The sequence below is a fragment of the Sinohyriopsis cumingii genome, chromosome 4, assembly GCF_028554795.1.
Source record: "Sinohyriopsis cumingii isolate HCF-2022 chromosome 4, ASM2855479v2, whole genome shotgun sequence".
NCBI lineage: Eukaryota > Metazoa > Mollusca > Bivalvia > Unionida > Unionidae > Sinohyriopsis > Sinohyriopsis cumingii.
Genome location: NC_142964.1, coordinates 43,638,013 through 43,652,708, shown reverse-complemented (window position 1 = coordinate 43,652,708; position 14,696 = coordinate 43,638,013). Strand labels below are relative to the sequence as shown.

Here is a 14,696-nt window from a genome sequence, read left to right as displayed (position 1 = left end):
CTCAAGATGGACCCTGCTTTCTTAGCTGAGAACAAGCTACTTCTCATGGGCAGTCAGTCCTTTTTTGTGAAACCTCTTTTCTTGTCAATGGGCAATCAGTCTTTTTTGTCAAACCTCTTTTCTTGTCAATGGGCAATCAATCCTTTTTTGTGAAACCTCTTTTCTTGTCAAACCCATCATACAAGACTACCTATAGGATCCTGTGAGGCAGTACTTGAATGAAATGAATCAATTCAAAAATCTTATTTATCTATACCTTTGGAAGAGAAAGGGTTGATATTTTGGCTCTATCATCCTGCATAAGATGAGTTATTTGTTTTGCACACTGTTAATTAACCCAGAATCAATCAAAAAATTGTGCAGTTCAGCTCATCAAGTTAGGTCAGTTGCCAAGAAAATTGAATTTCAGCACAGCAGTTCACAAACAGACATGCTAGCTGTGCGATGGATACTTTTTCTAGTTTACCTCCAAGATCTTTTATCCCAAGGGACCTTGTGGGTCCTATGGCAGCAGTGCATCAGACTTCATTCCCAGGTTGTTTGGCAGCTAGTAGTTGCTGTGGTTCTCTGATTTGGACTGGATTTTGTGGGTGATCTTTTTGGACTGAATTTTGGGGGTGATATTTTTGGACTGGATTTTGGGGGTGATATTTTTGGACTGGATTTTAGGGGTGATATTTTTTCCTGAGTAGCTGGAGTTAGCAATATGAAGTCACTACTCCTACCTTTTATGTCTCAAGAGTTGCAACTTCCTCACATACCTTATGGAACCAGAGATGGGCCTTCACCACGGTAAGGTATGTAACTCTCTCCACCTTTTACCTTGTCTTGAGTGGTATTATAATCAGGTAACATAATCAAAGAAGAAACCTGTTTTTGGAGTGAAATGTTTCTTTGATAACACTTACAAAATGTTATCACATTGTAGGTACAGTTTTCTTATAGTATGTGCAGTTTCATATTTTGTATATTGCCACACATTAAAATATCACTTTATTTGATTCTGATTGGTCCAAATAAGCCCATGAAATTATTGTGCAGTATTCTTTTTACTGATTGGCTGCAAAAACTTTTTAAACCCCGCCTTCTAGAAGGTTTTGTTGTCAATTGTAATACAGACACACCCTCCCAGTCTTTACTCATTTATATGCATTCCACTCTAGTAGTTACTGAAGTATGGATGGGTCATGTGACATGCATGTGGGCAGACAATTGTTAGGTTTTTAATAGCTAAAATTTAACATGCAGGGCTGAATTTGTGGAGTAATGGTCATATTCTAAATTATTATGATTAGGTAAGTATCATCAAAGAAATGTACTATTGGTTCAAGTATTGGTTTACAGTGGAATTTGACCGGATTCATTAGAATTCTGGTTTATCTGAGTTATTAACATGTCCTTCTGAGTATGTTGATTTTATATAACCTGGTCTTGTTTATCTAGTGTTCTTTGGAAACTTTAGTGTGAAAACTTTAGTACCCAATGAACAAAATTCTCATATAGTTTTTGTAGTGAACACTTTAGTAACCAGGAAAAAAAGTTATCAGTTTTCATAGTGAACACTTTAGTACCCAGTAAAGAAAGTTCTCAGATAGTTTTCATAATAAACACTTTAATACCCAGTAAAGAAAGTTCTCAGATAGTTTTTGTAATGAACACTTTAATACCCAGTAAAGAAAGTTCTCAGTTTTCATAATGAATACTTTCATACCAAATAAAGTTCTCATATAGTTTTCATAATGAATACTTTCGTACCCAGTAAACAAAGTTCTCACATAGTTTTCATAATGAATACTTTCGTACCCAGTAAACAAAGTATTCATATAGTTTTCATAATGAACACTTTCGTACCAAATAAAGTTCTCATAGTTTTCATAATGAATACTTCCATACCAAATAAACAAAATTCTCACATAGTTTTCATAATGAATACTTTCGTACCCAGTAAACAACGTTGTCACATAGTTTTCATAATGATTACTTTCGTACCCAGTAAACAAAGTTCTCACATAGTTTTCATAATGTGTCTGCTCAAAGATTATGATTCATGAAGTTATTTTAGTAGTTATGCACAGGGATTTCATCTATCTTTTGCTCAGGATACCACATCGGGACACTTTCTGGCTAAATATAAGGGAATTTTATTCTTAATTTTAATCCCAGCAGACCTTTTCCCCTCCTAATGTATTAGTTTACAATAACATTGTTACCCATTTGTTAAATTTAATCAAAATTTGTTTAAGTATGCATTGTTTTAGCAGGCCTAAATGTATTTGAATGTTTTGATAAGAATTATTCATTAAACAGAAATTTTTCCTTTAATACATTTTCATTGTAGATAAGAGAAAATAAGTATTTTGCATGAATCTTGGATATATTCACAGCTCAAGTACTTATTCTTTTCATTTCCCGGTTGGGTGAAAAAGGGTCCTAACCCAAAATTGCTCATTTAATCAATGGATGGAAAATGTTGACACTATAACATGTTCAGCAAGTTCTTGTAACCAGGATTTTCATAAGATAAATACTTTGAATGCAATGAAAAAGCACACGATAATGGAAGAAAAATAGAGGATGGACTTTGAAAGGAATTCTGTGAATATGATGATCTGGATCTGCATAATGACCAACAGGAATATGACAGAGTGAAAGATGTGTTTGGGATGTTCCATTTATTTGATGATCTGGATCTGCATAGTGACCAGTAGGAATGGGACAGAGTGAAAGATGTGTTTGGGATGTTCCATTTATTTGATGATCTGGATCTGCACATTGACCAGTAGGAATGGGACAGAGTGAAAGATGTGTTTGGGATGTTCCATTTATTTGATGATCTGGATCTGCACATTGACCAACAGGAATGGGACAGAGTGAAAGATGTGTTTGGGATGTTCCATTTATTTGATGATCTGGATCTGCATAATGACCAACAGGAATGGGACAGAGTGAAAGATGTGTTTGGGATGTTCCATTTATTTGATGATCTGGATCTGCATAGGGGGTGCTCAATAGTTATTATGTACTTTTGAGAGAGTGACGTATGTAAGGTGAAGTTGTTTGCATTTAATACATGCACACTGGAGTGAATGTTGGCATACCTCAATGCTACATTAATGTAATGTGGATGATATATCTTTGGATATTGTACATTTGGAAATTGTACATGATCTAAGCACATTGCTAACTAAAATGACTGCTCCCTTGTGCTAAAAAGTCAGCCTAAATTAGTCTAAAGTACACTATCCATAACAGCAATTAAAATAGGGAAAATGAATTTTGCCAGACTAGACAATACCAGCTTCTGAAAGTGCAATGAATGAATTACCAAATATATAAAATGTAAAAAAAAGTTATTAGCTCTTTTTCTTATACAATTTCCCTCTGAAGGTCAGGAAGTGAAAATGACCAAGTGGAGCTAGCACTTTTTTGAAAGGTGCACATCTGGAGTAAGGCCAAGCTGTATACTCTATAACCCATATTACACCCATAAATCATACACCAAAATAAAGGGAATTAAAGGTTCTTTGAATTAAACCTAATATATACAAGGTCTTTTTTAAATAGCCAGTATAACCAGTGAGGAAAGACGGGGAAATTCTTTTTCTTTAAAATTCTAACCCTATACAAAATATGAAACTGTAGAGCGCCACCATAGTGACCAACAGGAATGTGACAGAGTGAAAGATGTGTTTGGGATGTTCCATTTATTTGATGAACTGGATCTGCATAGTGACCAACAGGAATGGGACAGAGTGAAAGATGTGTTTGGGATGTTCCATTTATTTGATGATCTGAATCTGCATAGTGACCAACAGGAATGGGACAGAGTGAAAGATGTGTTTGGAATATTCCATTTATTTGATGATCTGGACCTGCATAATGACCAACAGGAATGGAATAGAGTAAAATATGTGTTTGGGATGTTCCATTTAAACATACATGATATCCAGAGAAGGCATTTTGTTTAAAAAGTTATTGCACAGGCAGTTTGATTATTGAAAGAGTTCATATGAAGACAATGCAAAATTCTAAATTGCATCAATTATGTTTACCCGACATTAATGTGCCTTCCTTGTAGGTTGAAAAGATTAATTGATATATTGATGCATCAGTACTTTTTCTGCTCCAGTACACATATCAATACAAGTGGTGAAAGATTCATACAAAACGATACTTACCATATGCAAGTTATTTTAATCTTCAGCAGTGACAAACGTTTTTCAGTTATTCGCTGTGTTATTTTTAAACTGAGAATGCTATGCACTCATTTTTATTCGTTAAAATGGAATAGACTTATTGATAACACTCACTCACCATCTACAGAAGAACACCAAGTGAAATGGTTCATAATATTTCCCCCCTTTCCATGATAATTATTTTATTGTAACAGTTTGTTTGGCACAAAGTAGGCTAACCCTTGCCACCCCATTTTTGATATTTGGAAATTTATGTTGGGGTGGAAGGTCAGAGCCAATTGCCTATTGAAAATTTGGAATTTGCTGACACTGCAGTACCAGAATAGGGTAGCTGCTTATTTGCCTGCTTAGCAAACTTGAATGCCCTTACTTTGGACTATATCTGCATGAAATCGATTGGAAGATGGTTTATTTTCTCAGAAATTGCAAGTATAGTGTTTGGTATGTCTTTAATCTGTTGACAGATGAGACAAAACTGCAGCATTGATGAAATTTGACCTGGAACTCACCATTTACATTGCTAGACACATGACATAAATGGTTGTTAAACTGAATTGATGCGCACATTGTGCCATGGAACAAGTGTTATACATGTCATAGTTTGAACTTGCGTTAAGGAAGTTTTACAAATGTGTGTTTAAAATATGGGCTACCTAGAAAACCCAAAATGGTTGATTCTTAGTGTGGTTCATCTTCAGATGATGATTTTGTTCAACTAATACTGGCTTATGGTAGTTATGACAGTAGTTTTTTAAGTTGTGAAGTATATCAGATTATTGGAGCTGGGAAAAGTGTAATGGAGATACCAGTGGGTTATTTTGAACCTGAAAATGGTGTTAAATACGTGTCCAGTGTACATGCTGGATGGATGAAAATAGATGCATGCCAGTCAATCACCCTTTCAGAATGTAGAAAAAGCAGAAATACCAAGCCAGATTAAGACACAGATAATTTAAAAGTAAATGCAATTTTCATTTCTTTTCTCACTCAAATTAGCTGGGAGGGATTATTCACTTCGATTTAGCCAAGAGGGATTATTCACTTCAAAACTATATTTTCCATTCAGGATTAAGATAAACTGAACAAATTTGAATGAATAAAATGAAATTAAGAAGTAAGATATTTATTTGTTCAGAATAATTCTGTCTGGTGGCTGAAGTGAGTATCCTGCATCAGATCAAATGGAGCAGCTTTAATTGGCCTAAAATATCAAATACAAATCATCGACAACTAACAGTTAGTCTGTTTGAAAGTATTTTTGTTATCCTGTGATGGATGGGAATGGCATATAAATAGATGCTAAGTACGTCTACATACTGGAAATACAAGCGGTAAATCACATCAAAGGGCACCACATACCACTGATTGACCTTCTAACAATGGAAAAACAATCAAGTTAATATATGTATCAATAATGTATCATATCATAGGCTGTGTATCATGAATTATATCAATACACAGCAGAGGTGTATCGTTTGACTCATACTTCCTTGGGTTCCAGACATGTTTTACTGGAACAGCCTTTAGAGTAAAATTATACACTTGGTCTTAAACAAGTATTTGTTGTACATATTCACTTACATTAGATACATTGACCAAGAGTTGAGAAAGAAATTAAATGTAATCGAAAATTAAGTGAATGGATGGGGTTAATATAAGAAATTATTCATAAGTGCTGGGAGGGGATTTGCCTGTAGGTCACTGGAATATACAAGCTAATTTTGCATTTAAAAAGAAATTTTTTGTTTCAGAGACCATGCTGAATCCAAGCTTTTTGGCAGTCAGAGACTTGGAATATTCTCTGAAGACTTCAAGGCAACATCAAAACAGCCAGGTAATATATTAATAATTATCATCAAATGTTCTGTTGCTTTTTTTAAAGAACAGGAAACCTAAAAATACAGTTATAGCTTATATAAACAAAATGTTTTACCTATTGCAGTCTTTTATGGCCTAATAAAATGTGTGCTTATTGTTGTTGGATCGGATTAATTTCTTATCATACATAAAAATGTGTGCTCATTGTTGTTGGATCGGATTAATTTCTTACCATACATAAAAATGTATGCTTGTTGATGTTGTATGGGATTTATTTCTTATCATACATAAAAACGTGTGCTCATTATTGTTGGAAGGGATTTATTTTTTACCATACATAAAAATGTATGCTTGTTGATGTTGTATGGGATTTATTTCTTACCATACATAAAAATGTGTGCTCATTATTGTTGGATGGGATTTATTTCTTACCATACATAAAGAAATGTGCTCATTGTTGTTGGATGGGATTTATTTCTTACCATACATAAAGATGTGTGCTCATTTTTGTTGGATGGCATTTATTTCTCACCATACATAAAAATGTGTGCTCATTGTTGTTGGATGGGATTTTATTTTTTACCATACATAAAAATGTATGCTTGTTGATGTTGTATGGGATTTATTTCTTATCATACATAAAAATGGGTGCTCATTGTTGTTGGATGGGATTTATTTCTTACCATACATAAAAAAATGTGCTCATTGTTGTTTGATGGGGTTTCTTTCTTACCATACATAAAAAAATGTGCTCATTGTTGTTTGATGGGGTTTCTTTCTTACCATACATAAAAATGTATGCTTGTTGATGTTGGATGGGATTTATTTCTTACCTTACATAAAGAAGTGTGCTCATTGTTGTTGGATGGGATTTTATTTTTTACCATACATAAAAATGTATGCTTGTTGATGTTGTATGGGATTTATTTCTTATCATACATAAAAATGGGTGCTCATTGTTGTTGGATGGGATTTATTTCTTACCATACATAAAGAAATGTGCTCATTGTTGTTGGATGGGATTTATTTTTAACCATACATAAAAAAATGTGCTCATTGTTGTTTGATGGGGTTTCTTTCTTACCATACATAAAAATGTATGCTTGTTGATGTTGTATGGGATTTATTTCTTATCATACATAAAAATGGGTGCTCATTGTTGTTGGATGGGATTTATTTCTTACCATACATAAAAAAATGTGCTCATTGTTGTTTGATGGGGTTTCTTTCTTACCATACATAAAAAAGTGTGCTCATTGTTGTTTGATGGGGTTTCTTTCTTACCATACATAAAAATGTATGCTTGTTGATGTTGGATGGGATTTATTTCTTACCTTACATAAATAAGTGTGCTCATTGTTGTTGGATGGGATTTATTTCTTACCATACATAAAGAAGTGTGCTCATTGTTGTTGGATGGGATTTATTTCTTACCATACATAAAGAAGTGTGCTCATTGTTGTTGGATGGGATTTATTTCTTACCATACATAAAAATATGTGCTCATTATTGTTGGATGGGATTTGTTTCTTACCATACATAAAAATGTGTGCTCATTATTGCTGGATGGAGGTTTTTCTTACTGACATTGTGCAGGAAAAATATACTCGTTGTTGGATGGGTGTATTTTTTACTGTACATAAAATATATGCTCATTGTTGTTGGATGGGGTGTTTTTTTTAATGGACTTAAAAATGTATGTTCATTTTTGTTGGAATCGGGTGTATTTTTTACTGTACATAAAAATGTATGCTAGTTGTTGGATGGGATGTATTTTTTACTGTACATAAAAATGTATGCTCATTATTGTTGGGTGGGGTTTATCAGTGAAGCCATCTTGATGAATTTGTATTGAACTTTATGTGCATTTGGTTACTTACTGTTTTGTTTAATTTATACTCATTCTGGAGCACAACACAAACAAATCATTGTGAATTTTACATTTTGTTTGCAGGAAACCTTTTTTTAAACCATGTTTTTGATTAGCTCAGAAAGAAATTGTGAGAGGCTTTGAAATTATTGTTAAATTCTAATGTAGCCAAAAAAACTCACTGTTGATCTCTGTACAGTCAGATTTATTGTTAAATTCTAATGTAGCCAAAAAAACTCACTGTTGATCTATACAGTCAGATTTATTGTTAAATTCTAATGTAGCCAAAAAAAACTCACTGTTGATCTCTGTACAGTCAGATTTATTGTTAAATTCTAATGTAGCCAAAGAAAACTCACTGTTGATCTCTTTACAGTCAGATTTATTGTTAAATTCTAATGTAGCCAAAAAAAACTCACTGTTGATCTGTACAGTCAGATTTATTGTTAAATTCTAATGTAGATTAACTTTTGTTATTTAGTGTGAGCATGCATCACCCTAGAGGTAAAATATGTGTATGTAACACTGAAACAGTGCATGATTGTTATCGATATTTAATTTGTTTCAGAAATTTCTAAAATTCCAGTAACATTTTAATGTAGGGCTAGTGTTACACACAGTTATATTTTAATGTAGGACTAGTGTTACACATATTGTTATATTTTAATTTAGGACTAGTGTTATACATATTGTTATATTTTAATGTAGGACTAGTGTTACACATATTGTTATATTTTAATGTAGGACTAGTGTTACACATATTGTTATATTTTAATGTAGGACTAGTGTTACACATTATATTTTAATGTAGGACTAGTGTTACACATATTGTTATATTTTAATGTAGGACTAGTGTTACACATATTGTTATATTTTAATGTAGGACTAGTGTTACACATATTGTTATATTTTAATGTAGGACTAGTGTTACACATGTTTTATTTTAATGTAGGACTAGTGTTACACATACTGTTATATTTTAATGTAGAACTAGTGTTACACATATTATATTTTAATGTAGGACTAGTGTTACACATATTGTTTCTAATTAGCTAAATCCTTAGGTGTATATAAATTCTTTGGGTATTGTCACCAACAACTCATGATGTAAGAACACTATGTCAGGGTTAGCTAAGTGTTTCAGTCCTGATATTGTCAGATTATTGAAGTAAATAAATGAATAGGCAAACAAATCATTCTTGCAACTCACAGACATGATACCTTCTTTGAGTTGTAATATCTAAGAATGTTTAACTCAAGTTGGTGTGGCTGTTTGCTGATGTATTTAATTCAAGTTGGTATGACTGTTTGCTTATATATTTTACTCAAGTTGGTATGACTGTTTGCTTATGTATTTTACTCAAGTTGGTACGACTGTTTGCTGATGTATTTTACTCAAGTTGGTATGACTGTTTGCTGAAGTAGTTTACTCAAGTTGGTTTGAGTGTTTGCTGATGTATTTAATTCAAGTTGGTATGACTGTTTGCTGAAGTATTTTACTCAAGTTGGTATGACTGCAGATGTATTTTAGTTTAGTAAACATTTTCCTTTCTAGCATTGAAAGCTCTAAAATATAACTGGGAAAAATGTCATTTTGTTGACTTTCTAGAAGAATTCATTTTGCAGAAAGCACCTCAGGTTTATGGTATGAATTTGTAAATAGTTTTTTAATTGGCACGTGGATTAACTTTTCAAGCTTTTTAACATAAAACCATATATCATCTTGATAATTATGATGTGACAATTAAACATCACAACAAAAGTTTGTCCAAAAGCACAACTAGGCATTAAACTGAAGTAAAGTGTGAATATGATAAATGGTCAGAATGTCACAGATGAAGTTGTTATGTATTGCTGTATCCAGGTAACATAATTCACAAAGTATTGCCAAGTGACAGATCTTTCAAACATGCTATAGAAACCAGTTTGTATTATATTAAAAATATAGCATTGGTGTATATTAAATCATTAAAACATTCACATCCAAAATGTTTTTGTATGCATGCATAGAAAAAATGGGGCCTGATTTGGAAGTTGGATTATGTTCCATTGTTTGAAAGTGAAATATTATTAGATTTCTTACACTGAGCAGTTTCATATGGATGAATCCCAAGCAATCATTAGGTCAACAGTTTTGAAGCCTAAGCTGGGGTTGACAGGGCCAAAAGAAAGTTGAACGCTAATTTTAAATGAGATTAAATTATGTGATGCAGATAAAGCTATACATTCCTCGTAAAGTTGTTGTATTACTTGTAAATCTGTATCACACTGGACATTTATGAAAAACAAACTGAGTACTTGTGCCCTTGTTTTACCCATATAGACATTGGAGATAGAGTCTGTGTCAGTCTTTTTGACAAAGTGGAGAAAGAGAATGCAGAGCTATTGTACAACATACCCTCTAACTACTTTGAAGAGCAAATCCAGCTAACAAAGGAGGGCAAGATCTGGACCTTTCCCATAGACAATGAAGCTGGTAAGAAACCTTTAGTCAGAATTTTACTTAAAGTATAGGCTCAGCTGCTGCAGTGGAAGGGCTTCTGCTTTTCCTCTACTGTGCGTGTGTTGTGCTTATGTGCATGTGTGCATGTTTGTGTGTGTTTTCATTAATTTCATGGGGTATAACTGAAAGTCAGGTACTATGATTTTTACTTATGACCCTGGAGAGTCTAATGGGAACTGCTTTTTCTGATATTGCTCATTTTTCAGTCCAAGGGTCATCAATCCATATCAACCAGCATATGTAGCTTGCCAAGACTTATCTGCTATCTCACTATCTGTTGGGATCCAGCCCAAAAAAAATGATCCAATCAGATTCCTTATTGCAGTCATCTTCAGAGATACTTGGAATAATCAAAGCAGCTACCATAGACAGTGACACATGTCCAGTGTAAACGGTGTGTAGACAGCATGGAAGTCACCGTCTTGTAAATTGGACAGGTCTTGTAATGATCTTCTTGACCAGTCAATTGAGTTTTGGTTTGCTTATAGACTATTCTTAATGAGATTCTCATCAATATTAATGTATCGCGAAAACGAGGCTAAGATAGGCAGATTGAAAAAAAAGTATGGCGTCCTACTGTACATCGAGTAACGATCATGAGCTGTTTGCCAGATATTTCTTTTACATTCGTTGAGACTTTCATCACTGGTGTCTCTTCCCAAATGGTGTTATCCACCTTCTCTGCGATTCGTTGTCTCACTGCAGGTGGTTTTCTTGCTTTCCCTTCAGTTGTCCAAGTAAAAATTGATGGAATAGCATCTCGTTTTAAGCAACGTCTTTTGGGTGTCCATCTATAGTCATGTTGCTTAAATTGTCTAGAACAGACAACTGTATTTGTGACAATCTAACAAAAGAAAAAATAAACTATGAGTTAATTGCAATAATTAGTTGTAAGAAAACCCAGTTATTTCAGCACAGGCCGTTGAAATTATATCATTGGTAAATAGAAATGCCAGAATATGAAGACAAAAGGGAGGGAAAAAAAATCACACACACACACAAACACACAAACACACACACACACACACAAATACACACACACACACACACACACACACACACACCCCTTTGGAAGGGGATTCTCTAACATTAACTTACTACAATGATAGAATTTTAATGGCCTGTGATTTAAGTGAGCGTTTTCCCTTACATTTACACACATCAATAAGTTTTATCAACAGTTTCATTAATTCTTATCCACTCTCTCTCTCTCTCTCTCTCTCTCTCTCTCTCTCTCGTAATTTCATTCAACTTGTACTCTCATCATTTTCGCTGTACTGGTGCTATCTCTCTTCTCTATCGTGGTCATTTACATTCTACTTTCTACTTTTTTTTAACGAGGTAATAAAGTTCACTTTTTTTGTACTTACTACTCCTACGTCAATTCATAATTTCTTATATAAATGCTCTGCGTGGAACCTGTCATTATAAAACACACATAAATACAATCATTTGCTTCATCGACAGAATCTATTTTGCGTTTGGATTTCTCTTTCTTACATCATTCAGTTGCAAGAAAATATAAACACACCAACAATCATCCAGTTTCTTACCTTAAAATTCGGCCCCTCATCACGATGTATTGCAACAATCCATTTTCTACGAAGCTTCATCTTCTTCACTGATGGATTATGGTGGAAGCTTAAATCTCTGTGACTTCTAGCATTCCCATTGCACAACGGAACACAACAATAATTGTCACGACTTTTTCCATTGCCGGTATCAACTGTAGCAGCCATGGTTGCGAGGTAAAATGAAGCTGTGCCTATCTTAGCCTTGTTGTGGATTCGTTGACCCAGGGTAACATGAATACATGAATACATTCTGAGAATGGTCTATATGCCATGGGTGGATGTAGAATGAAGTATATTGATGACCCTTGGCTGGTAATGTTGGATCACACAATATATTGATGGCCCTTGGCTGGTAATGATGGATCACACAATATATTGATGACCCTTGGCTGGTAATGTTGGATCACACAATATATTGATGACTCTTGGCTGGTAATGTTGGATCACAAAATATATTGATGACCCTTGGCTGGTAATGTTGGATCACACAATATATTGATGACCCTTGGCTGGTAATGTTGGATCACACAATATATTGATGACCCTTGGCTGGTAATGTTGGATCACACAATATATTGATGACCCTTGGCTTTTAATGATGGATCACACAATATGTTGATGACCCTTGGCTTTTAATGATGGATCACACAGTATATTGATGACCCTTGGCTTTTAATGATGGATCACACAATATATTGATGACCCTTGGCTGGTAATGTTGGATCACACAATATATTGATGATCCTTGGCTTTTAATAATGGATCATACAATATGTTGTTGACCCTTGGCTTTTAATGATGGATCACACAGTATATTGATGACCCTTGGCTTTTAATGATGGATCACACAATATATTGATGACCCATGGCTCATAATGTTGGATCACACAATATATTGATGACCCTTGGCTTTTAATGATGGATCACACAATATGTTGATGACCCTTGGCTTTTAGTGTTGGATCACACAATATATTGATGATCCTTGGCTTTTAATGATGGATCACACAATATATTGATGATCCTTGGCTTTTAATGTTGGATCACACAATATATTGCTGATCCTTGGCTTTTAATGATGGATCACACAATATGTTGTTGACCCTTGGCTTTTAATGATGGATCACACAATATATTGATGACCCTTGACTTTTAATGATGGATCACACAATATGTTGATGACCCATGGCTTTTAATGATGGATCACACAATATATTGATGACCCTTGGCTTTTAATGATGGATCACACAATATGTTGATGACCCTTGGCTTTTAATGATGGATCACACAATATATTGATGACCCTTGGCTTTTAATGATGGATCACACAATATGTTGATGACCCTTGGCTTTTAATGATGGATCACACAGTATATTGATGACCCTTGGCTTTTAATGATGGATCACACAATATATTGATGACCCTTGGCTGGTAATGATGGATTATGGCATATTCTGATGACCTAGGCTATTGAAGATGAATAATAAAGTGTATTGATTGCCCTTGACTAGTGAAGATGGAAAATGCAATGACTTAATTCAACTTTCCAAAGAATTATATGCCTTCAGCAAATGAATGACACTTCTCAGATTATTCAGATTGCATGACGAATTATCAGTAATGAGTCAAATATTCATTTATTTCAGGCTGGGAAGAGGAAAAGAATGTGAAATTTTATGAACATGTTTTCCTGGAGAAACACATTACAGATTTCCCACAAAAGGGCCCTATTCGTCACTTCATGGAACTTGTCCTAGTTGGCTTATCCAAAAACCCATACATGACAGTGGAACAGAAAAAAGAACACATTCATTGGTTTAGAGACTACTTTAAACAGAAACAGTCTATCCTAGAGGAAGGTATGGGTATACCTTTAGAATTCAAACAAGCCTCCTCGGGTTGATAATACTTTTTATTATGGATAATAATCAGATACATTAGTACTGCATACATGAATTGTTTTCATTTCATAAATAAAAGGCAGTGTCAAACATGAATTGTTTTCATTTCATAAATAAAAGACAATGTCAAACATGAATTGTTTTCATTTCATAAATAAAAGACAATGTCAAACATGAATTGTTTTCATTTCATAAATAAAAGGCAGTGTCAAACATGAATTGTTTTCATTTCATAAATAAAAGACAATGTCAAACGTGTTGTTTTCAATTTTGCTGTTAATATTCAAGAATAATTTTAATGTGGCAAAACCTGTACAGATTGATATCCAGTAAAACTCTGAACACAGATTTATTTTGGAAGAATGATTTTCATTTATAAATTCAGGTTTTTAATATTTCTTTAACTGAAATATTCGTAATTTAAAAAAATATTTCATTGCTTGGGAGTTTTGTCACAATTATGTGACAGATAAATGACATACAATAAAACCCTGCTATGACATGACATACTCTATGAATATGACTATAAAACGGCCTTGTGTGACCTTGAAATTTTACAGTAGTTTCAATAAGTAATATTAAGTTTTAGTGCCAAAATAAACAAAAGTGTGTTTAAATAGTTTTGTAAGGTGTGTTGTATATTTGAAGAAAAAAAGATATCTTTTATTTCTTCGTTATACGAATAAAATTTTTAAAGTTTCTATTTGTAAATAGTCATTTCATTTGTGCCAGTAGTCATTAATTGTACTTTAATCTGAACTTATTTTTGAAAGACTGAAACATCTTTATAAATTGATAATTTGTAATTTAATTATTACTGAATCATCCATAGT

General features: G+C 33.5%; 1 protein-coding gene across 1 annotated transcript in view; it reads left to right on the top strand.

Moving 5' to 3' along the window:
- LOC149801061 (small ribosomal subunit protein mS31-like) overlaps window positions 1-14,041 on the top strand; it is a 52,514-nt gene extending 38,473 nt beyond the window's left edge. Inside the window, exons 6-8 of the mRNA XM_089955095.1 lie at window positions 5,948-6,030; window positions 10,208-10,360; window positions 13,609-14,041. Coding sequence (XP_089811221.1) covers window positions 5,948-6,030; window positions 10,208-10,360; window positions 13,609-13,865 — 493 coding nt within the window. The 3' untranslated portion in view covers window positions 13,866-14,041. The remainder of the gene's footprint in view (window positions 1-5,947; window positions 6,031-10,207; window positions 10,361-13,608) is intronic.
- Window positions 14,042-14,696: the final 655 nt, after the last annotated feature.